Source organism: Patagioenas fasciata, chromosome Z, assembly GCF_037038585.1.
Source record: "Patagioenas fasciata isolate bPatFas1 chromosome Z, bPatFas1.hap1, whole genome shotgun sequence".
Taxonomy (NCBI): domain Eukaryota; kingdom Metazoa; phylum Chordata; class Aves; order Columbiformes; family Columbidae; genus Patagioenas; species Patagioenas fasciata.
The window spans coordinates 3,396,151-3,413,218 of NC_092560.1; the positions used below are offsets into that span (position 1 = coordinate 3,396,151).

A 17,068-nucleotide genomic window follows, 5' to 3' on the forward strand; every position below is an offset into this window, starting at 1 on the left:
AAACAAAATTGTTACTGTATTTTGTTTCGGAAACTGAGAAGAAAGTGTCGTTTCTCAGCTACAGTGCTGTATATCTTAACAGAAATTATTAAATGCAAAGATATATAACTGTATGTATACGTGATATTCATGCATACGTAAATATAATTATAAATTATTAATTTATTTTAAAACTATCGCAAGCCAAGTTTTCTTACATTTCTGAATTTTTTTGAACTTTCACACCTCTAATTTGCATATGCGTTTTGAAAAACATTAGAATTTTCTATCCATTCTTTTCAGTGAACTAAACTAATATAATAATTTCAGTACCTTGAGTACCCCTGTCAAGGAGCTAGACTCTTCTATACGTTGCAGAACTTTACAAAGAAAAATAATGCAGGTTATTGGCTCACCATCAGCAATTGCTTCTCCTTTAAGGCTCTTCATTCCTCCCAGAACGGGAATTCCATCCATGTAAAATTCAATTATACTTTCATCCAGAGTAATCAGAAGGTGAAGCCAAGTATTTTCATCCAGATATTTCAGTACTGTTGCTTTAGCCATATATGTCATATTGGATCCTAATGTTGTATAATGAAGCACTACAGAAACATGAGAATCATTTGTTTGGACTTTCACGCCGTAATATAATGTCCCATTATCATCATCCTTTTCTATGATGTAACCATCAGTACTGATGTTAGGAATTAACCACGCTGAAAATGTAAAATTAGTTACTGCAGTATTTTCATTGTACGGGTATTCCGGACCAATAATCCCAAATGCATCCTCTTTCCCACTGAAATACAAAGCGTCTGTTCCACTGTGGTGTCGCCTCATGTGAGGCTGGGATTGTACTGAACTTGGAAATGATCCCAGCAACAAGAAGTCGACCATTGATGGTAGCCCAGCTTGGAACGTACTGGACAGTATTTCCCACCCTAACCGGACAACACCGAAGCTGCCTTGTTGTCTCCAGATGGTAAAGTCTGTAATATAGGAAAGATCATCTTCAGAAAGAACATCTTCCACTATTTCTCTGTCCTGGCTCTCCGGATCGATAACAAAGACTCCAAAAGGGTCGTCATTGAACGGGATCATCACAGTCACAGCAAGGTTTGTTTCAGATAACTGACCACCAGGACCAGGAGCACCACCTATACAATGGAAGATAGAGCAAACCTTAATGGTCGGTTTCCAACAAAAGAGTTTGAAATAAGTTACTACGTACTTAAAGTTTTCTTAACTAAATATGTTTCTGAAAAGGCTTAAACCTTCTTTAAGAGCCTCTGACCTCTTAGAAAGTGTTCTGATTTAATAATAGCATAATTTACCCGTAATGTTTTCAAAACACTATAGTGATAATTTTCACGGAAAACAAAGCAGTATGTTATTTTTCAACTGCAAAACACACATTCTTCTTTCAGCTAAAACAAGATTATCTCCAGTTTTTCTGAATTAGTGAGACAGGTTACCTTTGATTCATTTGACAAATATGGGGCCAAATTCAGTTCTTATATTGCCCCAAGATTTGCACAACATGGAATGGAAAAATTTGGCCCATCGCCCCTGAAACAGAAGCAGAGATATCTTGCAAAATCAGTAACCAGTCGTGTATTAAAACTGCTGTCAGCTCCTGCCATCTGAATGGTGAACCTCCATGTTCAAAGTGCACAGTGATCTGCCTATTATAAGCAGAAAATGTTCCATACACACATATAGATTTCACTTACAGGAAAGGTCAACACATATTTTCAGTTGTATCTGGGCACAGAAGGCCATAAATAATAATGAGGTGGAAGGAGTCTGGGAGATTTGGAACTCTGCTCAATATGAGACCTGTAGTAGTTGTAATTTAAGTCATATGAAGCGGTAACTATAAGTATTTTACCTACTCTAGAAAAAAGCAAGCAAACCAACCAACCTCCATTACAGTAGACATGGATAGCCTTTAATAGCTTTATTTTTTCTTCAACTACATGAAGACACATCCTTTTTAAAGGTCAAATCACCAAAATGTGTGTAACAATAGTTCAGGAACTGAATAACTGCCTTCATATATCTGAATTAAGTAAAAAACAAAACCTAAAAGCTTATCAGAAAATTATAGGATAACAAGACATGATTCAAGGCAAAGCTCTTTCCAGAGCTGGTCTCTTTTTGATTCATTAAACATAATTATTTTCAAGCAGAGAAGAAGGGAATGGTGATATGGAAAACAATACCTGAAGCATTCACCAGTTTTAGTACATAAAATTCATTGAATTCAGGAATTTTATCTGAAACAGCACGGAGTGTGATTGGCTTTGATCCTTCACCATCCATGAAGCACACAGTCCCGTAAGTTTCATAGAACTCTTCTCCTGGCCTCAGCACAGAGTCATTGTCAAACAGCTGCCAGGTCAAAGAGACATTGCCAAAGTGTCCTCTGTGTCTCAAAACCCTGTTCGGTGACACAGAAAGAGTAAACATCCTGCCAGGTATACATCAGCCTTCATTAGCAAGGGAAAAACACGATTACACTGATCTTGCTTACTGTGAAAAATAACATATGACATTCCATATAACCACTATCAATAAATACAACCACGAAGAATAATACAATCTTCTTCGAAAGCCCACAATTTCACAATGCAATTCTACTCCCGTGTATACCACAGGCAGTTTAGAAAAAATGCAACCAATGCACATCCATGTTATGGTAAACATTAGTTTGTCTTCCACTTCTATTATATAAATAATAAATATGAATGTATAATAGTTCTGCAATGTAACATTAAAAATTTATATACCTGGCCAACTTAGACAAGAAAGAGAATCATCTACATTTAACCACAAACATTTCTCCCTTTAGCCATCAAGTCTCCTTAAAGTCTTTCTTATATTGGTATTAAATTTGGGTTATGGTCTAAGACCTTCAGAAATTTGTGGATATGCCAGATTAAGGATGTAGTAAATGAAAGCAAGATTTTAATTTTTCTATCGCTAACTGGTGACAGCTCCCTAGTAAATCTATTTCATCAGTGAGGACTGAGCAAGGTTGTCAGATGTTGGTAATGTTGGTATCATGTGTTTCCATAAAGAATCTGTATATAAACATGTTTAGTTCAAATCATCATTCTTCACAACGTCAAATCAAAAAGATTTATCTTGCCAATAAGATTATAAAGGACAATTAAAAAAAAAAGAGCAGCATAACAAAACCAAAGACACAATATAGTTAACATCCTCTTTTCTCCAGGTTTTTCATTCTTCAGGTGTTTAACACAAGCGTAAAGGCCTAATTCACAGTCATAAGCATCTGCTTCAAGTACTTAAACAAACAAAAATCTAAAAAATTATTAAACAAATATGAAAAGGGCCATTTCCCTAACTATTCACGTTATCACCTTTATTGTGATCTAACTTCTCTTTATATCCTATCTAGAGGTTTCTTAATAAAAAAAACCCAGTATCTTTGTCAAATTACAACCCCATCCTGACTTTATGAAACATAACAAGTAAAGATGACAGGTAAATTCATTTATTAACCCTTCCTATTCTTGAATACCTCCCAGTGGCTGGAAGGAAAATACTTTCAGAGGTCAGACTAGGGAAGAGTATTTTCAGTCTAGAAGACTTTGAGTATAGACTTCCACCTGTTATTAACAGATAGGAAAAAAACAAACTATCAGAAAAAATACAGTGATATAAGTTGTTTGTAGAGGAAGACTTCAACTCATGGTGTAAAAAGAACAACCACATAGCCATTTTTAGCTGCATTTTGAGAAGACTGTTTCTTCTCAGTTTGTCCAGGTCATAATCTGCTCAGTCATCAAGACTCTTCTGTCTCTAAAGTCTACTGAGAATATAAGAAAACAGCAATGTAGTAGTCTTCTTTTTACATTTTCTCATTCATTTATGTATACATTTTAATATGCACAGTCTACTCAAAAATAAAACAGTTGATGTCTTCAATATGTTCACAAATAATTTAGTCCAAAATTCAGTAAAGCTATTTTTCTTTAACACATTTTTATCAATGCAAATTCATACAGGATCACATGAAAGTTCTATTCATGAAGTACCATTTACATCAGTTCAAAAAATGTGTCAAGTATTGTTTTAAAGTTACTTACAAAAAATTGTTACTTTTCCCTTCTTCCACTTGCTTCTCTAAAGTCTCCAGGGAGAAAATTCCATTAGGATCATCATTTGCTTCAATAATAACTGTAGCCACACCAGCCTTAAAGATAACAGTATCCCCTAAAAAGAGGGTGATGAATTTTATCAAAATTCAGAAATTCACATAACTCTGAAACTGAAGGTGGTTCCTTCTCACACCAACGGCTTTTATGCACACAAAGAAACGAACAACAATAAAACAATCAGTGAAAACCAATATTTGATAGAGTCACTAAGGGCCAAATCAGAGTAAAAATACTCAAGTAGTATCTCATGCAGAGAGCAAAACGGAAGATACATGTGAGTTGACCTGAGAAGACATCATTTTGAGCAGAAAGGATTGTGTGAGAGGTAGTATATCATGTTTGATCAATTGGTTGTCAAAAGAAAAAAAAATATGTATTCAGGGACTCCAGCTCTCCCTTAGGCCTAGAATTGAAATATTGCAATTAAACGGAATACAAGAACAGCCTAAGAGTTTATTCATACCCATAACACAGCCTATCTGGAAGGAAAAAACACAAGATACCTGTGAAGTAGAGGGAAAGATAGTAGGATTTCTGTGTGTATTTTAGCGCTGTAGGGATATTCCAGCACTCTTCATATGTCCATAGACATACATTATGATTACACCCCCATCCTATTTTTCACCCTATTTAAGAGCATTAGACAAGCTTTTGTTCCAAACTCAAAAATTAGTTTACTGCTTTAACTTCATATACCTCTACCTGCATGTTCTCTGAGGTGCAACAGTCCAACACAGTTTTCAAGAGAGATGTAATAATCAAAGCCAATATATGCAACATATCATTTTTTTTTTTCTTTCAGGAATACATATAGAAATATTTTATATTCTTTGTGATTCTAGAGAGGCTGTGTGATGCAGTGATCCTTCTTTGAGAAACAAAGGGAGCCTGGAGCCACGCATTCTTGTAGGACCAGTGTGCCAGAAGGAAAGCCATTATATGTTCCCAACAGAGCGGTAAGAGGAAATAACAGTAGATAGAAGTAGAAAGAAATCACCAAAGAGAATATTTAAGAAGAGAGAAGAAGGGTTTTCTTTGATCTTTTCCATAAGGAAATGTTCTGATGCTCTGTAGGAGACCTGAGTATCAGAGTGAATGCAAGCTGACCTCCAGAAACTCACAAACTACCTTATGCTCAATTAATTGCTATAATTTCTCCAAAAATTCTCTGTCTGCCTGCTACCAATGTCTAGGGCAGGGGTCAGCTCGAGATTAATGAAGCCTTGTGAGCAATTCACGGGCCAGCCACAGGATGCCCACTTTTGTATAATCTGACACACTTTCTTAGTCTCATTGATGGCGAATCAGATAATTAAAGACTAATGAGGGCTAAGACACTTAGTATGTACATCTAAATGAAGAAATACAATTTTATATTTCCTTATCTTTGATGGGATCCCTAGTAGGTATTTTATTTTGTGAACCTACAACACAATATAATGTAAAGGTAAAGTCTGATGGCTAATTGTGATACTTTTCCTCTGCTTTATTAAATTACAGCCCTAAGTCCTAGTCCTTGTTTTGATGGATTATTCAATTCAGTTTTGATTTGCATTGTAAAGATATGCAGCCTGTTCACAGCCTGTTATGACCTCTCATCTAAAGAAAAATAACACCTGAAGGACATAAATCATTGCAATTTGCTAACACAGTTGTAAATTATTTTCTCACTACCCCTTTGAGTTTTGGCAGGGTTAGGCAGGCGGACAGTCTTTATTAAGCAGGCAGAACCCAGGCAAATTTACCTGTTTCTTATATTTAATTTAAGTTTTCTCATCAACATTACAATGCACTGATGACTTATTCCAGAAGACATCTATCTCAAAAATAGAAATATGCTGAATAAATTTGTATCATTTCCTGCTAAGAGAAAACTTATTTAAAAAAATAAAAAAATACATATACACACACATATGCATAAATCTGTATATAAATATGTATATATATGTATATATATACATATGTCTACATACATATGTATATGCTCAGTGTTATTTCTAAGATAGTAAAGCTATTCTCTAGTGGTGGTACACTGACTAGTTTCTAATGTGCATTTTTGTGCAGATTAAGCCTTGTAAAACTATCATGTCAATCTGAAAAAAAAAAGCATGCATACATTATCCTACTTCAAAAATAAAACAGAGACCAATTTACATGTTTTTCTCTAAAATAAGGCAGTTCTGTTTGTTTTTAGAAAAAACAGTCAGTTGTGTAGTATACACTGGAGCGTGACAAAAAGTCTAAAAGAATCCCTTCTTCCTTAATACTGTTGCAGTACTAACATTCTTTGGCCTCGTGTTTCTGTAGTCAAGTCAAAAACCTCATCTAATTTGGAGCATTTACATTTGAAAAGAGACTTTCACTCCAGTTGTTTTTTGCTGGAAAGGTTCTAGCTGTATCACTTGATGTTTGTTTCCAATTAAACAATTGTGTACAGTAATCATATAGAAATGCTGGAGCACACCTTATTGATATAACACTTGGCATTTGTATATTGACTTAGGATAAAATCAAAATTAAAAAATAGCAGCAAGGGAAGGGTTACTAAACATGCATCGAATCATTACTTTTACCTGTAGAATTCATAAGGAAGATATAAAATGTTTCATCAGTTTCAGGGGTGTCATCATCATTAATATACACAGATAAGTTCTGCTCTCTTTCTCCAACATCAAACAAAATGACACTGCTCTTTCCACTAGGAACAAAGTCTCCCTCTTCAGCCGTTGCATCTCCATTAACAGTAATATACTGGACAGCAACAGCAACATCAGCAGATCCGTTCCTTAAGACTGTGAAGTTTGCAACGCTTCCTTCTTTAACGCTCACTGTCAGAGGCTCTGAAAATACACAAGGAACAAATCCACATGAGTTCAAGCTTGAGCTCCTTGCACGTGGCCTATTTTCTTAATCCTCCCCAAGAAAATCCTCCTCCTCAGTGAAAGACAAGGCATATGTGGTAAAAGCATGGAAATGCTTGCAGGTGTAAGAGAATATTGTACTTAGTCATCTACCCAATCCCCAGATCAACAAAGAGAATAATGAAAGATAATGAGTGGAGGTTATGAATGAAACAAATACAAATTCAACACACGCAAAAAAAAAAGAGTATTTCATACTAGCTCTATTGGATTTAGGATTTCTCAATAATCTGTTTTGTCAATTAAATATGTTTGTGATAGTATTCCGTAGAATCATAGAATGGTTTGGGCTGGAAAGGACCCTCCCAGCTCCCCCAGTGCCATCCCTGCCATGAGCAGGGACATCTTCACCAGCTCAGGTTGCTCAGAGCCCTGTCCAGCCTGGCCTGGGATGTCTCCAGGGATGGTTCATCCACCACCTCTCTGGTCAACCTGGGACAGGGTCTTCTTCCCTCATGGGATCTCCCCTCCTTTAGTTTAAAGCCATCACTCCTTGTCCTACACGCCCTTGTAAAACATCTCTCTCTAGCTTTCTTGTAGGTCTCCTTTAGGTGCTGGAAGGCTGCACTAAGGTCTCCCTGGAGCTTCTCTTCTCCAGCTGAACACCCCAACTCTCTCAGCCTGTCCTCCCAGCAGAGCTGTTCCAGCCTCAGATCATTTCTGTGGTTCCTCTGTCCCCTCTCCAGCAGCTCCATGTGTGTCCTGTGCTGAGGACCCAGAGCTGGACCAGTACTGCAGGTGGGTCTCACCAGAGCGGAGCAGAGGGGCAGGATCCCCCAGACCTGCTGGTCACACTCCTTTTGTTGCAGCCCAGGTTACTGTTGGCTTTATGGGCTGCAAACACACATTCGTGGCTCTTGTTGAGCTTCTCATCAACCAACGCCCCCAAGCTGCTCTCCCCAGGCTGCTTTCAACCCATTCTCTGCCCAGCCTGTATTTGCATTTGGAATTGCCCTGACCCACGTGCAAGACCTTGCACTTGGCTTTGCTGAACTTCATGAGGTTCACAAGGGCCCACTTCTCCAGCCCATCCAGGTCTATGTGGTTGGCATCCCTGTCTCCAGCATGTTGGCCACACCACAGAGCTTGGTGTCATCAACAAACTTGCTGAGAGTGCACTCAGTCCCACTGCCTGTGTTGCTGACAAAAAGAAGTTAGTCTACGCTTAAAACCAAAAATACCTAACCTGCGAAATAAATGGGATCGTCATTCCTCATAATTTGTAAAATTGCACTCGTTATATTGCCCAGCCTGGCTCCACCAGTAGCATTGGCTAAGGTGATGACAAATACTTCCATCTCTTCAGGTATCTGAAAGAGAAAGTATTACAAAATTAATTTATTGCATACAAAACAATGAAGAAATTAAAATGATCAGCTGAAGGGACTGACAACCAGAGATTTCTGAGTGTTTTGGTTTTTTTTTAATTATTGATCTTCAAGTGTGTCAAGAGGGATGACAAATGACTGTTCATATAGTTACACAGAAATCAACATCCACCTACAATCCCTGTAAATAAGTCCCCTCATATTAACTATTATACAGATGACCCAAAAGTTATCTTCCAGTTTCTTGTTTCTGATCAAAATAATTTATTTTTGCAACTTTATTTATTATTATTTATTCCAATAATTTCTCATATTACTTCTAATATATCAACATGAAAAATAAAAATTAGGATTCCTGATATCAAAACAAGAGTTTTATTCAAATGAACTTTAATTTAAGCACATTCAATTACTCTCAGCTTGTAACTTTTTTTTTAGAGGTATGCACAGCTTCTCAAATTCTTCTACAATTTGCTGAAGCAATCACAGTTTTACCCAAGTATTTTGATTTTTCCTGCAAATATATATCAGGCTCTCATAAGAGATATATTTCTTCTTTCTCCTTAAATTGTAATGTCTTAGCAGTTACTCTTTGTCCCAAATACTCACACAAAAATCCTGTAAAAATGTTTACCTCATCTGGCAGTGAGTAAACGGTGATATTTTTTGAAAACTCCAGATTATCAAAGAAAATGGTCCCTTGTTCTGGATAGATGTCATTGGTACATGCTGGGTCAACAACCCAAGACACACTAACATTGCCATAGTTCCCCTGGTTCCGTACAACGCTGTAAACAGCTAAAAATGCAAATATATACAGTCAGTGTGCATCTTCAGAACAATATAAATCAAAAAGAAGAAGGTCACCAAAACTGAAACAAAGAAAAATGAAATTATAAGTAAAATCACTTATTGCAAAACTAATAATACGTGAGAGTAATACTGAAAGGACATACAAAGATTCACCATGAAAACTGTTCAAATTTGCTAATTTTTGCCTGTAAAAGCACTTGATAATTGAATAGAAACAGCTCAGTTGAAGTCACCCATATGAGGATTTACTGCTATTCTTCTCTCACACAGCACCCTACTCTCCATGCTCCACAAACAGAGCTACTACCTCCGGGTTGCACTTTGCACATACACCAACACTGCATCCCTCCTGTCTGGAATATTTTCGAGCCATTTCTTTACTGGATGGGTCCCTTTGGCTGTCCAGACCCATCCTGCTCCACTGCTGGTCTTGCTGGCACTGAACCACTCTAGAAACCCCTGAGCGGAGACTTGAGTCTGATATTGTCCTAGAAATGTGAACGGGGAGAAGCAGCCTTGCAGGGGCAGTGAGCAGATGAACTCTAATAACGAAAGAATTACCAGTGTAGATGATTTCTCCTTTACTTTCCTCTATTGTTATCGACAGTTCACCAGGTAGAAACTGAATGACACCATGTGGATCATCATTCTTCAGAATGGTTATATTGACCGTTGTGGCATTCCCCATCTTGCCCGGCATTTCGCTGTAGCTACTGAGTACCACAGAATAGAGCTCATCCAGCTAGAAGAGGGAAATTCAGTTCAGAATAAAAATATGTGTTCAGTATTCACATCCAAAACAGACCAACAAACACACACAGTCCCTGGTCAGGCAGAAAGAGAGATAAGTTTAAACAAAAGAAAATCACACACGCTTTCTATACGCACAGTGTGTTTGTACTTTGCCATCAGAACACAAAAACAATAAGATATTTCTGTCTCTGGTACAACCATTTTCTCCAAAATTCATTACAGATATGGACTTACTTTGTTTACTTAACTTAGAATCACATCAATTCACTATCGCAATATATATTTGTAATTCTCCCTGAAAGCTAAGTTTTCTTTTCTATAGGGTGTATTATAATTTCTGGCTTTGTAACAGGGAAAGCAAAGTTTTTAAAACCATTAACAGCACACTTATTTAGAAAGAACATAACAACTTGCTTTATTAATCTAAAGGGACTTTGTCGCTATATGTTTCTTGAAAAATGTTGACAGTTAATGATTCAAGGAACACTAAAACAAGAATTGTGTCTACATATCTATAAGGCAAATATTAGTTTAGATTGGAGAGCCCTGAGTGAAGCTAGCAGTTGATTACTAGGAAAAAAAGAAAGGGAAGTGATTCTTCAATTAAACTATGATAGTCCATACTACAAAATGTCACGGACGCTAAAAACTTACATGGATTCAAAGCATAACTCTTTAAATTCACAGAAAAAAGAAATCACTGAGGACTACTGAACCCAAACACACCTGCTATTTATCCAGGCATCTGTGGTTTGGAGACTGGAAAGACATTCTGGAGAAAAGCCATTACATACTTGTTTTGCTGTTATATATATTTGCCTATATTTTAATAAATGACATATTCATACGCATAAACAAATATAACCTGAAGACAGAAGAATAGTAATTTTTACCTCTGGAATCCCATCCATCCTTGTCAGAAGAGTAATTATGATCTCTCTCTCACCAGGTTTAAACTCCAGAATTCCCGTGCTTCCATAAAACTCATTATTGTCTCTTGGTTCTACAGTGTAGCGTAGAAATTGCCTGACAAGGCTTCCTCTACTGCGGACAATCTGCAGTTCGACTGACTCCCCTTCCTGTAAAAAAGAAAATCCAGCTTTATTTTTTCCACCATTCCCCTTAAACTAAGTTGTCCGTAACGATTAAAAGAAATAACTCAGCTACCTTGATACTGTAAGGACCTCTGGAAGAAGGAGAAAATTCGAACACTCCTCCAGGATCATCATTTTCTAAAATAATTATTTCACAAGTAGTAAACCCGTATTTGAGTATTTGATTTTCCACACTGACCCTGGGAAAGGAAGGCAAGAGGGTTTTTTAAGTGATAATTCTGCTTGGCAAGTAAATCCGCACCTATGTGAAGGACATCAGAATACTGATGGATTTTATGAATAAATTATGAAAAGAAACAATTACCTGCAAAGAATCAAATTAATTAAGAAAGACTTATCAGTATGTTTTATCCATTTGTAAAAAAAAATAAATAAATAAAACAAAACCAGCTTTGTTTCTGAAGTTGCTTTGTTTTCTGATTAGTTTTTGTAGTTGGATATCTGGGGTTTTTTAGGCACATGCACACACCACACAGGAAAAGAAACAGAATTGTGCAGTAAAAAATAAGGCTTACATTCACTATTACTTTGCATTTGGATCAAAACCTAAAGGATAATCCAAAATCATTTAAACGAATAGAAATTACATTGATGACTACACATTCTTACCCTCTTCCGCAAAATTTACTATTGATATAAGCAGGAAGAGACTTGCCCTTGAGATGTTTAAAAGACACGCAGATGAGGTTCTTAGGGACATGGTGGACTTGCCAGTGTTGTGTTAGTGATTGGACTCGGTGATCTCAAAGGTCTTTTCCAACCAAAGCGATTCTATGAATAGTGTGGGTTTCATCCTCATCTGTGCATTAACCTGCCTTCTGCAGGATGTGGACCCTACCTGTAGGATCCAGTTTTGCTCTGGTGAGTGTTGGACCTACTCTCAGTAACCCAGACTTAGTTGTCTTTCTCTTCTCTTACTTACAAACCCGCTGCCTAAAGACATTTGGTGAACGATGCTGCACATTTCTTGCATTAATTTCCTCAGATTTAATTTTCAAAGCCACTGTTTTAAGTTCAGCTCATTCCATTAAAAATGCCAGAAAACATACTGCTGAAGGACTCATCAAGAATGCAGTTTGCTTGTGGTTTATGGCTCATAAACATGGAGTTTTGTGTATTTAGATTCCTGTGCATCTTCCATGTTTCCTGGAAGGAAATTTCAACAAAATCTTTGTCCAACATATTGTAAATATTTTTATGGTTTCACTGCACTACAATCCAGACTTCATCAAACATTTTTTTTTTTATGTAGAAAGAAAATGTGATCTGTTATATTCAATATTTGAAATCAGTTCCAGAGCTGTTTACACAAATACTCCATAAATACTTGGGATGCCCCAACTTATAAAACAAAACAGATAGCAATGTATCTTTTAGTAAAGTCTACAGGCAGGATACTAAATGCAAACCAGGAAATATCTGTTTAATGGGATAATGTGACATGTTTATTGCACATTAGAAAAATATGTCAGCAGACACAATAACTCGTGTCAACAGATCTAAACATAGGTTATTCAAAAACAAGATAACCGCTCATTTTGACCATAGATAACTTCTTCTCTACAATTTAAGCCAGTTCAGTCATTTAGCTGCAGCAAATCATAATTGTGGCAGTTTAAAACAGCTACTCCATTATTGCATCCAGTGTTAAATGTCAAACACTGAGCCATGCATTTGTAACTTTCACCACTCAAGAGGTCCTGATTAAAGAAATGCCTTCAAGCCACAACCTCATACCATCAAATTAAACACCGAAGGGCAAGCGTGCATGCAGAAAATGTGATTCCTAAGAAGAAATGACAGATTCTGTCCAAACCAACCACTTGCAAAACAGAGCAGCGATTCACTGAAGACAAAGCAGAGCTTGCTGCACTTACCCAAAGTACACGACAAACCTTTCTGTCTCTACCCTGTTAGCACGAAGAGAAAGAAAAAACGGGATGGGGGAAGGAACAAAGGTTCAACTTGCTAGAATTCAATAGTATGAACTTAGAAAATAAAAATGTAATTTAAAAAAATATATATTAAAAATAAAAATGCTTTCTTTCTCCTTTCCGAAAGCTTATAATATTCTTTTTTTATGGGACCTCTACCTGCTTGGCATTTTCCTGTTGACAAACGCTAGCTAGTGGGCAGTTCCCAGTTAGCAGAAATGACCTGAGGACCAATTCAGTGTGTCGAGACCAGTTTGTGACACACTCTGCCCAGCCCTTCCCCAAGAACTCAGTTACTGCCAACCTTTGTATCTACTCACAACTGTATCAGCAGCCCTAATTTATAAACAGCCCTTCAATTAAAACAAACAACAACAACAACAACAAAAAAAACCAACCTGCATGCTTCCATAATGTGTTATTTCATCAATTTGCCAAAGTAATGATAAAAAGAAATAAGCATGGTGAGAATTATAACGGGTACGTATCAACAACTATTTTGTCAGAAAATCATATCAAATTTTATTTTTGTCAATTTTTTGGTTAACCAGATTAGCAAAGTAAAATACCAATATAAAAATATAACAAACAAAAATACCAAAATAAGAGTATTTGCTAATCTCCTAATGGTTACGTTTTGGTCAAGCACTTATAACAAAACTATTGCATCAAGTCAGAAGAAGGGCAGTGATCTGCAATGATAATCATGCATTTTGGCTTTCTTAATCTAAAATAAGTATACATGAAATATAAACCTGTATCTCCTATCAAAATACCATAAACAGGTTACCGCCGCATTTATAAAGCGAAATTTTGACTTCACTAATCTCAAAAACAACTCAGATCCAGAATTTATTAAGAGAAAAGTTTGCTCAAAAGTTTGAGAAAATAGAGGAAAATACATTCTTTCAAATAGGCAATCTGAGCTAATAGAAATTTCTCACTGATTTCCAATGAGGCTACCTTTCAAAGGCTACATATTGAGACATTCTGCCTTCCTTCAGAAACATATGCAGAAGTGTTCCATTGTGTTAACACAATTTAAAGATCAAGAAGAAAATTCCAGGGTTGGTAATACTAAAATATAATTATATCGCTAAGCTGTTGGTAATACAATTTACAACAGATAATGCTCCCTCAGCCTTTCTTCATAAGGGAGATGTTCCACTCCCTTAATCATCTTTGCTGCCTGACACTCCCCCTTTCCATATTGATCCCCATGAATGAGTCCCCCCTCAGTCTCCTCTTCTCCAGCTCCAGAGCCCCAGCTCCCTCAGCCTTTCCTCACACGGGAGATGCTCCACTCCCTTCAGCATCTTGGTGGCTGCGCTGGACTCTCTGCAGCAGTTCCCTGTCCTTCTGGAACTGAGGGGCCCAGAACTGGACACAATATTCCAGGTGGGGTCTCATCAGGGCGGAGTAGAGGGGAAGGAGGACCTCTCTTGATCTACTAATCACCCCCTTTGTAATACATCCGAGGATGCCATTGGCCTTCGGGGCCACAAGGGCCCAGTGCTGGCTCATGGTCATCCTGTTGTCCACCAGGACCCCCAGGTCCCTTTCCCCTACACTGCTTTCTAATATGCAATTTCCCAACCTATACTGGAACCTGGGGTTGTTTCTGCCCAGATGCAGGACTCTACACTTTCCCTTGTTAAATTTCATCAGGTTATTCCCCGCCCAACTCTCCAGCCTGTCCAGGTCCCGCTGGACGGCAGCACAGTTTCCATTGTCAGCCGCTCCTCCCAGCTTGGTGTCATCAGCAAACTTGCTGATAGTACACTCAATTCCCTTGTCTAAATCATTAATGAATATATTGAATAATATTGGCCCCAGTACTGACCCCTGAGGCACTCCACTAGATACTGGCCTCCAACTGGACTCCACACCATTGACCACCACTCTCTGGCTTCTCTCTTTAAGCCAGTTTGCAACCCACCTCACTACTCTATTGTCGAGACCACACCTCCTCAACTTAGCTGTGAGGATGCTGTGAGGGACTGTGTCAAAGGCTTTACTGAAGTCAAGGTAGACCACGTCCACCGCTCTGCCACCATCCATCCACCTTGTTACATTCTCATAAAAGGCTATGAGGTTGGTCAAGCATGACTTACCCTTGGTAAAGCCATGCTGGCTGCCCCTAATGACCCTCTTATCCCTGATATGCCTTGAGATGACACCAAGGATAAGCTGTTCCATTACCTTCCCAGGGACAGAGGTGAGGCTGACCGGTCTGTTATTACCCGGGTCCTCCTTCTTGCCCTTTTTAAAGACTGGAGTGACATTTGCTTTCCTCCAATCCTTGGGCACCTCTCCCGTTTCCCAAGACTTGGCAAAAATGATGGAGCGTGGTCCAGCAATGACTTCAGCCAGCTCCCTCAGCACCCGCAGATGCATCCCATCTGGACCCATGGATTTATGGATGTCCAGACCATTTAATTGCTCCCTAACCCGGTCCTCATCGACTAAAGCAAACTCCTCCATTAACCTGGCTTCATCCGGGGTCTCAGGGGTACAGGGCTCCCCAGGACAGCCTCCAGCAGAGTAGACAGAGACAAAGAAGGCATTCAGCAATTCTGCCTTCTCTGTATCTTCTGCCACCAGGGCACCCACCCCATTCATCAGTGGGCCTACGTTGCCTCTGGTTTTAGTGTTATCTGCTATGTATTTGAAAAAGTTCTTCTTGCTGTCCTTGACCCCTCTCGCGAGCTGTAATTCTAAGGAGGCCTTGGCTACCCTAGCTGCCTTCCTGCATCCTCTAACAGCAGCCTTATATTCCTCCCAAGTGGCCAGCCCCTGCTTCCATGACCTGTAAACTCTCTACTTCTGCTTGAGCATACCCAACAGATCCCTATTCAACCACGCAGGCCTTCTGGCTCCCTTCCTCGACTTCCTACGTGTGGGGATGCTCTGATCCTGAGCATGGAAGAAGCAATCTCTGAATGTGATCCAGCTCTCTTGGGCCCCTTTTCCTTCAAGCAGTCTTGCTCATGGGATTTTCCCCCAGCAATTGCTTGAAAAGGCCAAAGTTAGCCCTGCTAAAGTCCTATCATTGTCCTATCACTGGTTGTCACAGAGAAGAGCCTGGCTCCATCCTCCTGACACTCCCCCTTTCCATATTGATCCCCATGAACAAGTCCCCCCTCAGTCTCCTCTTCTCCAGCTCCAGAGCCCCAGCTCCCTCAGCCTTTCCTCACACGGGAGATGCTCCACTCCCTTCAGCATCTTGGTGGCTGCGCTGGACTCTCTCCAGCAGTTCCCTGTCCTTCTGGAACCGAGGGGCCACAACTGGACACAATATTCCAGGTGTGGTCTCCCCAGGGCAGAGCAGAGGGGCAGGAGAACCTCTCTGACCTACTGACCACCCCCTTCTAACCCACCCCAGGTACCATTGGCCTTCCTGGCCACAAGGGCCCAGTGCTGGCTCATGGTCACCCTGCTGTCCTCAGGACCCCCAGGTCCCTTTCCCCTACACTGCTCTCCAAAAGCTCGCTCCCCAACTTATACTGGAACCATCCCTTCAGGCACTCCTACAACAGGAGTGTGGAAATAGAATAAAAAGGGTGTATTCAGAACTTCCAAAACTCGTGGTTTGCCCTGGTGAAGGCGTTTAGAAGTAATGATATAAGTTAAAACAGCTCCTTAGCCAAGCCAAGGAGCTCAGCTACTAGAGAGAGCACTAGACCAAGAGTAAGGAGATCCCTCTCACTGGGAAACCACTTGACTTTTGTTCTCCTTAGCTTAACTTTTTCCATAAAACAGCTACCTGAGGACATAAAGTTTCTTTTTATCACAGAGAATAATCACGGTCAATGTTTATGATGCTAATGTAAGAAACGCAGTCTCAAACTGTGTAACTGTGTTTTCTGTGTTGAAATAGCTTTAAAAAACCAGTTTCCAGATGAGAAATCTCATGTCTAATGACTCATCATTAGGGATATTATTCATTAAAACCCCCTGAATTATTCTTTAGCAAGAACTACATATTAACTAGGACAACTAAAGCTTAAAAATGTTTCTTACACTTTTTAA

At 38.8% G+C, this 17,068-nt stretch overlaps 1 protein-coding gene across 3 annotated transcripts in view; it reads right to left on the reverse strand.

Moving 5' to 3' along the window:
- The window catches only part of ADGRV1 (adhesion G protein-coupled receptor V1), a 275,120-nt gene that overhangs the window by 225,548 nt on the left and 32,504 nt on the right, over positions 1–17,068 (reverse strand). For all 3 annotated transcript variants that reach the window (XM_071801945.1, XM_071801944.1, XM_071801946.1), the window contains exons 12-20: positions 11,155–11,281; positions 10,881–11,066; positions 9,796–9,976; positions 9,056–9,219; positions 8,280–8,403; positions 6,746–7,012; positions 4,101–4,227; positions 2,208–2,425; positions 396–1,139 (exon numbers count right to left, since the gene is read on the reverse strand). In XM_071801945.1, coding sequence (XP_071658046.1) covers positions 396–1,139; positions 2,208–2,425; positions 4,101–4,227; positions 6,746–7,012; positions 8,280–8,403; positions 9,056–9,219; positions 9,796–9,976; positions 10,881–11,066; positions 11,155–11,281 — 2,138 coding nt within the window. The remainder of the gene's footprint in view (positions 1–395; positions 1,140–2,207; positions 2,426–4,100; positions 4,228–6,745; positions 7,013–8,279; positions 8,404–9,055; positions 9,220–9,795; positions 9,977–10,880; positions 11,067–11,154; positions 11,282–17,068) is intronic.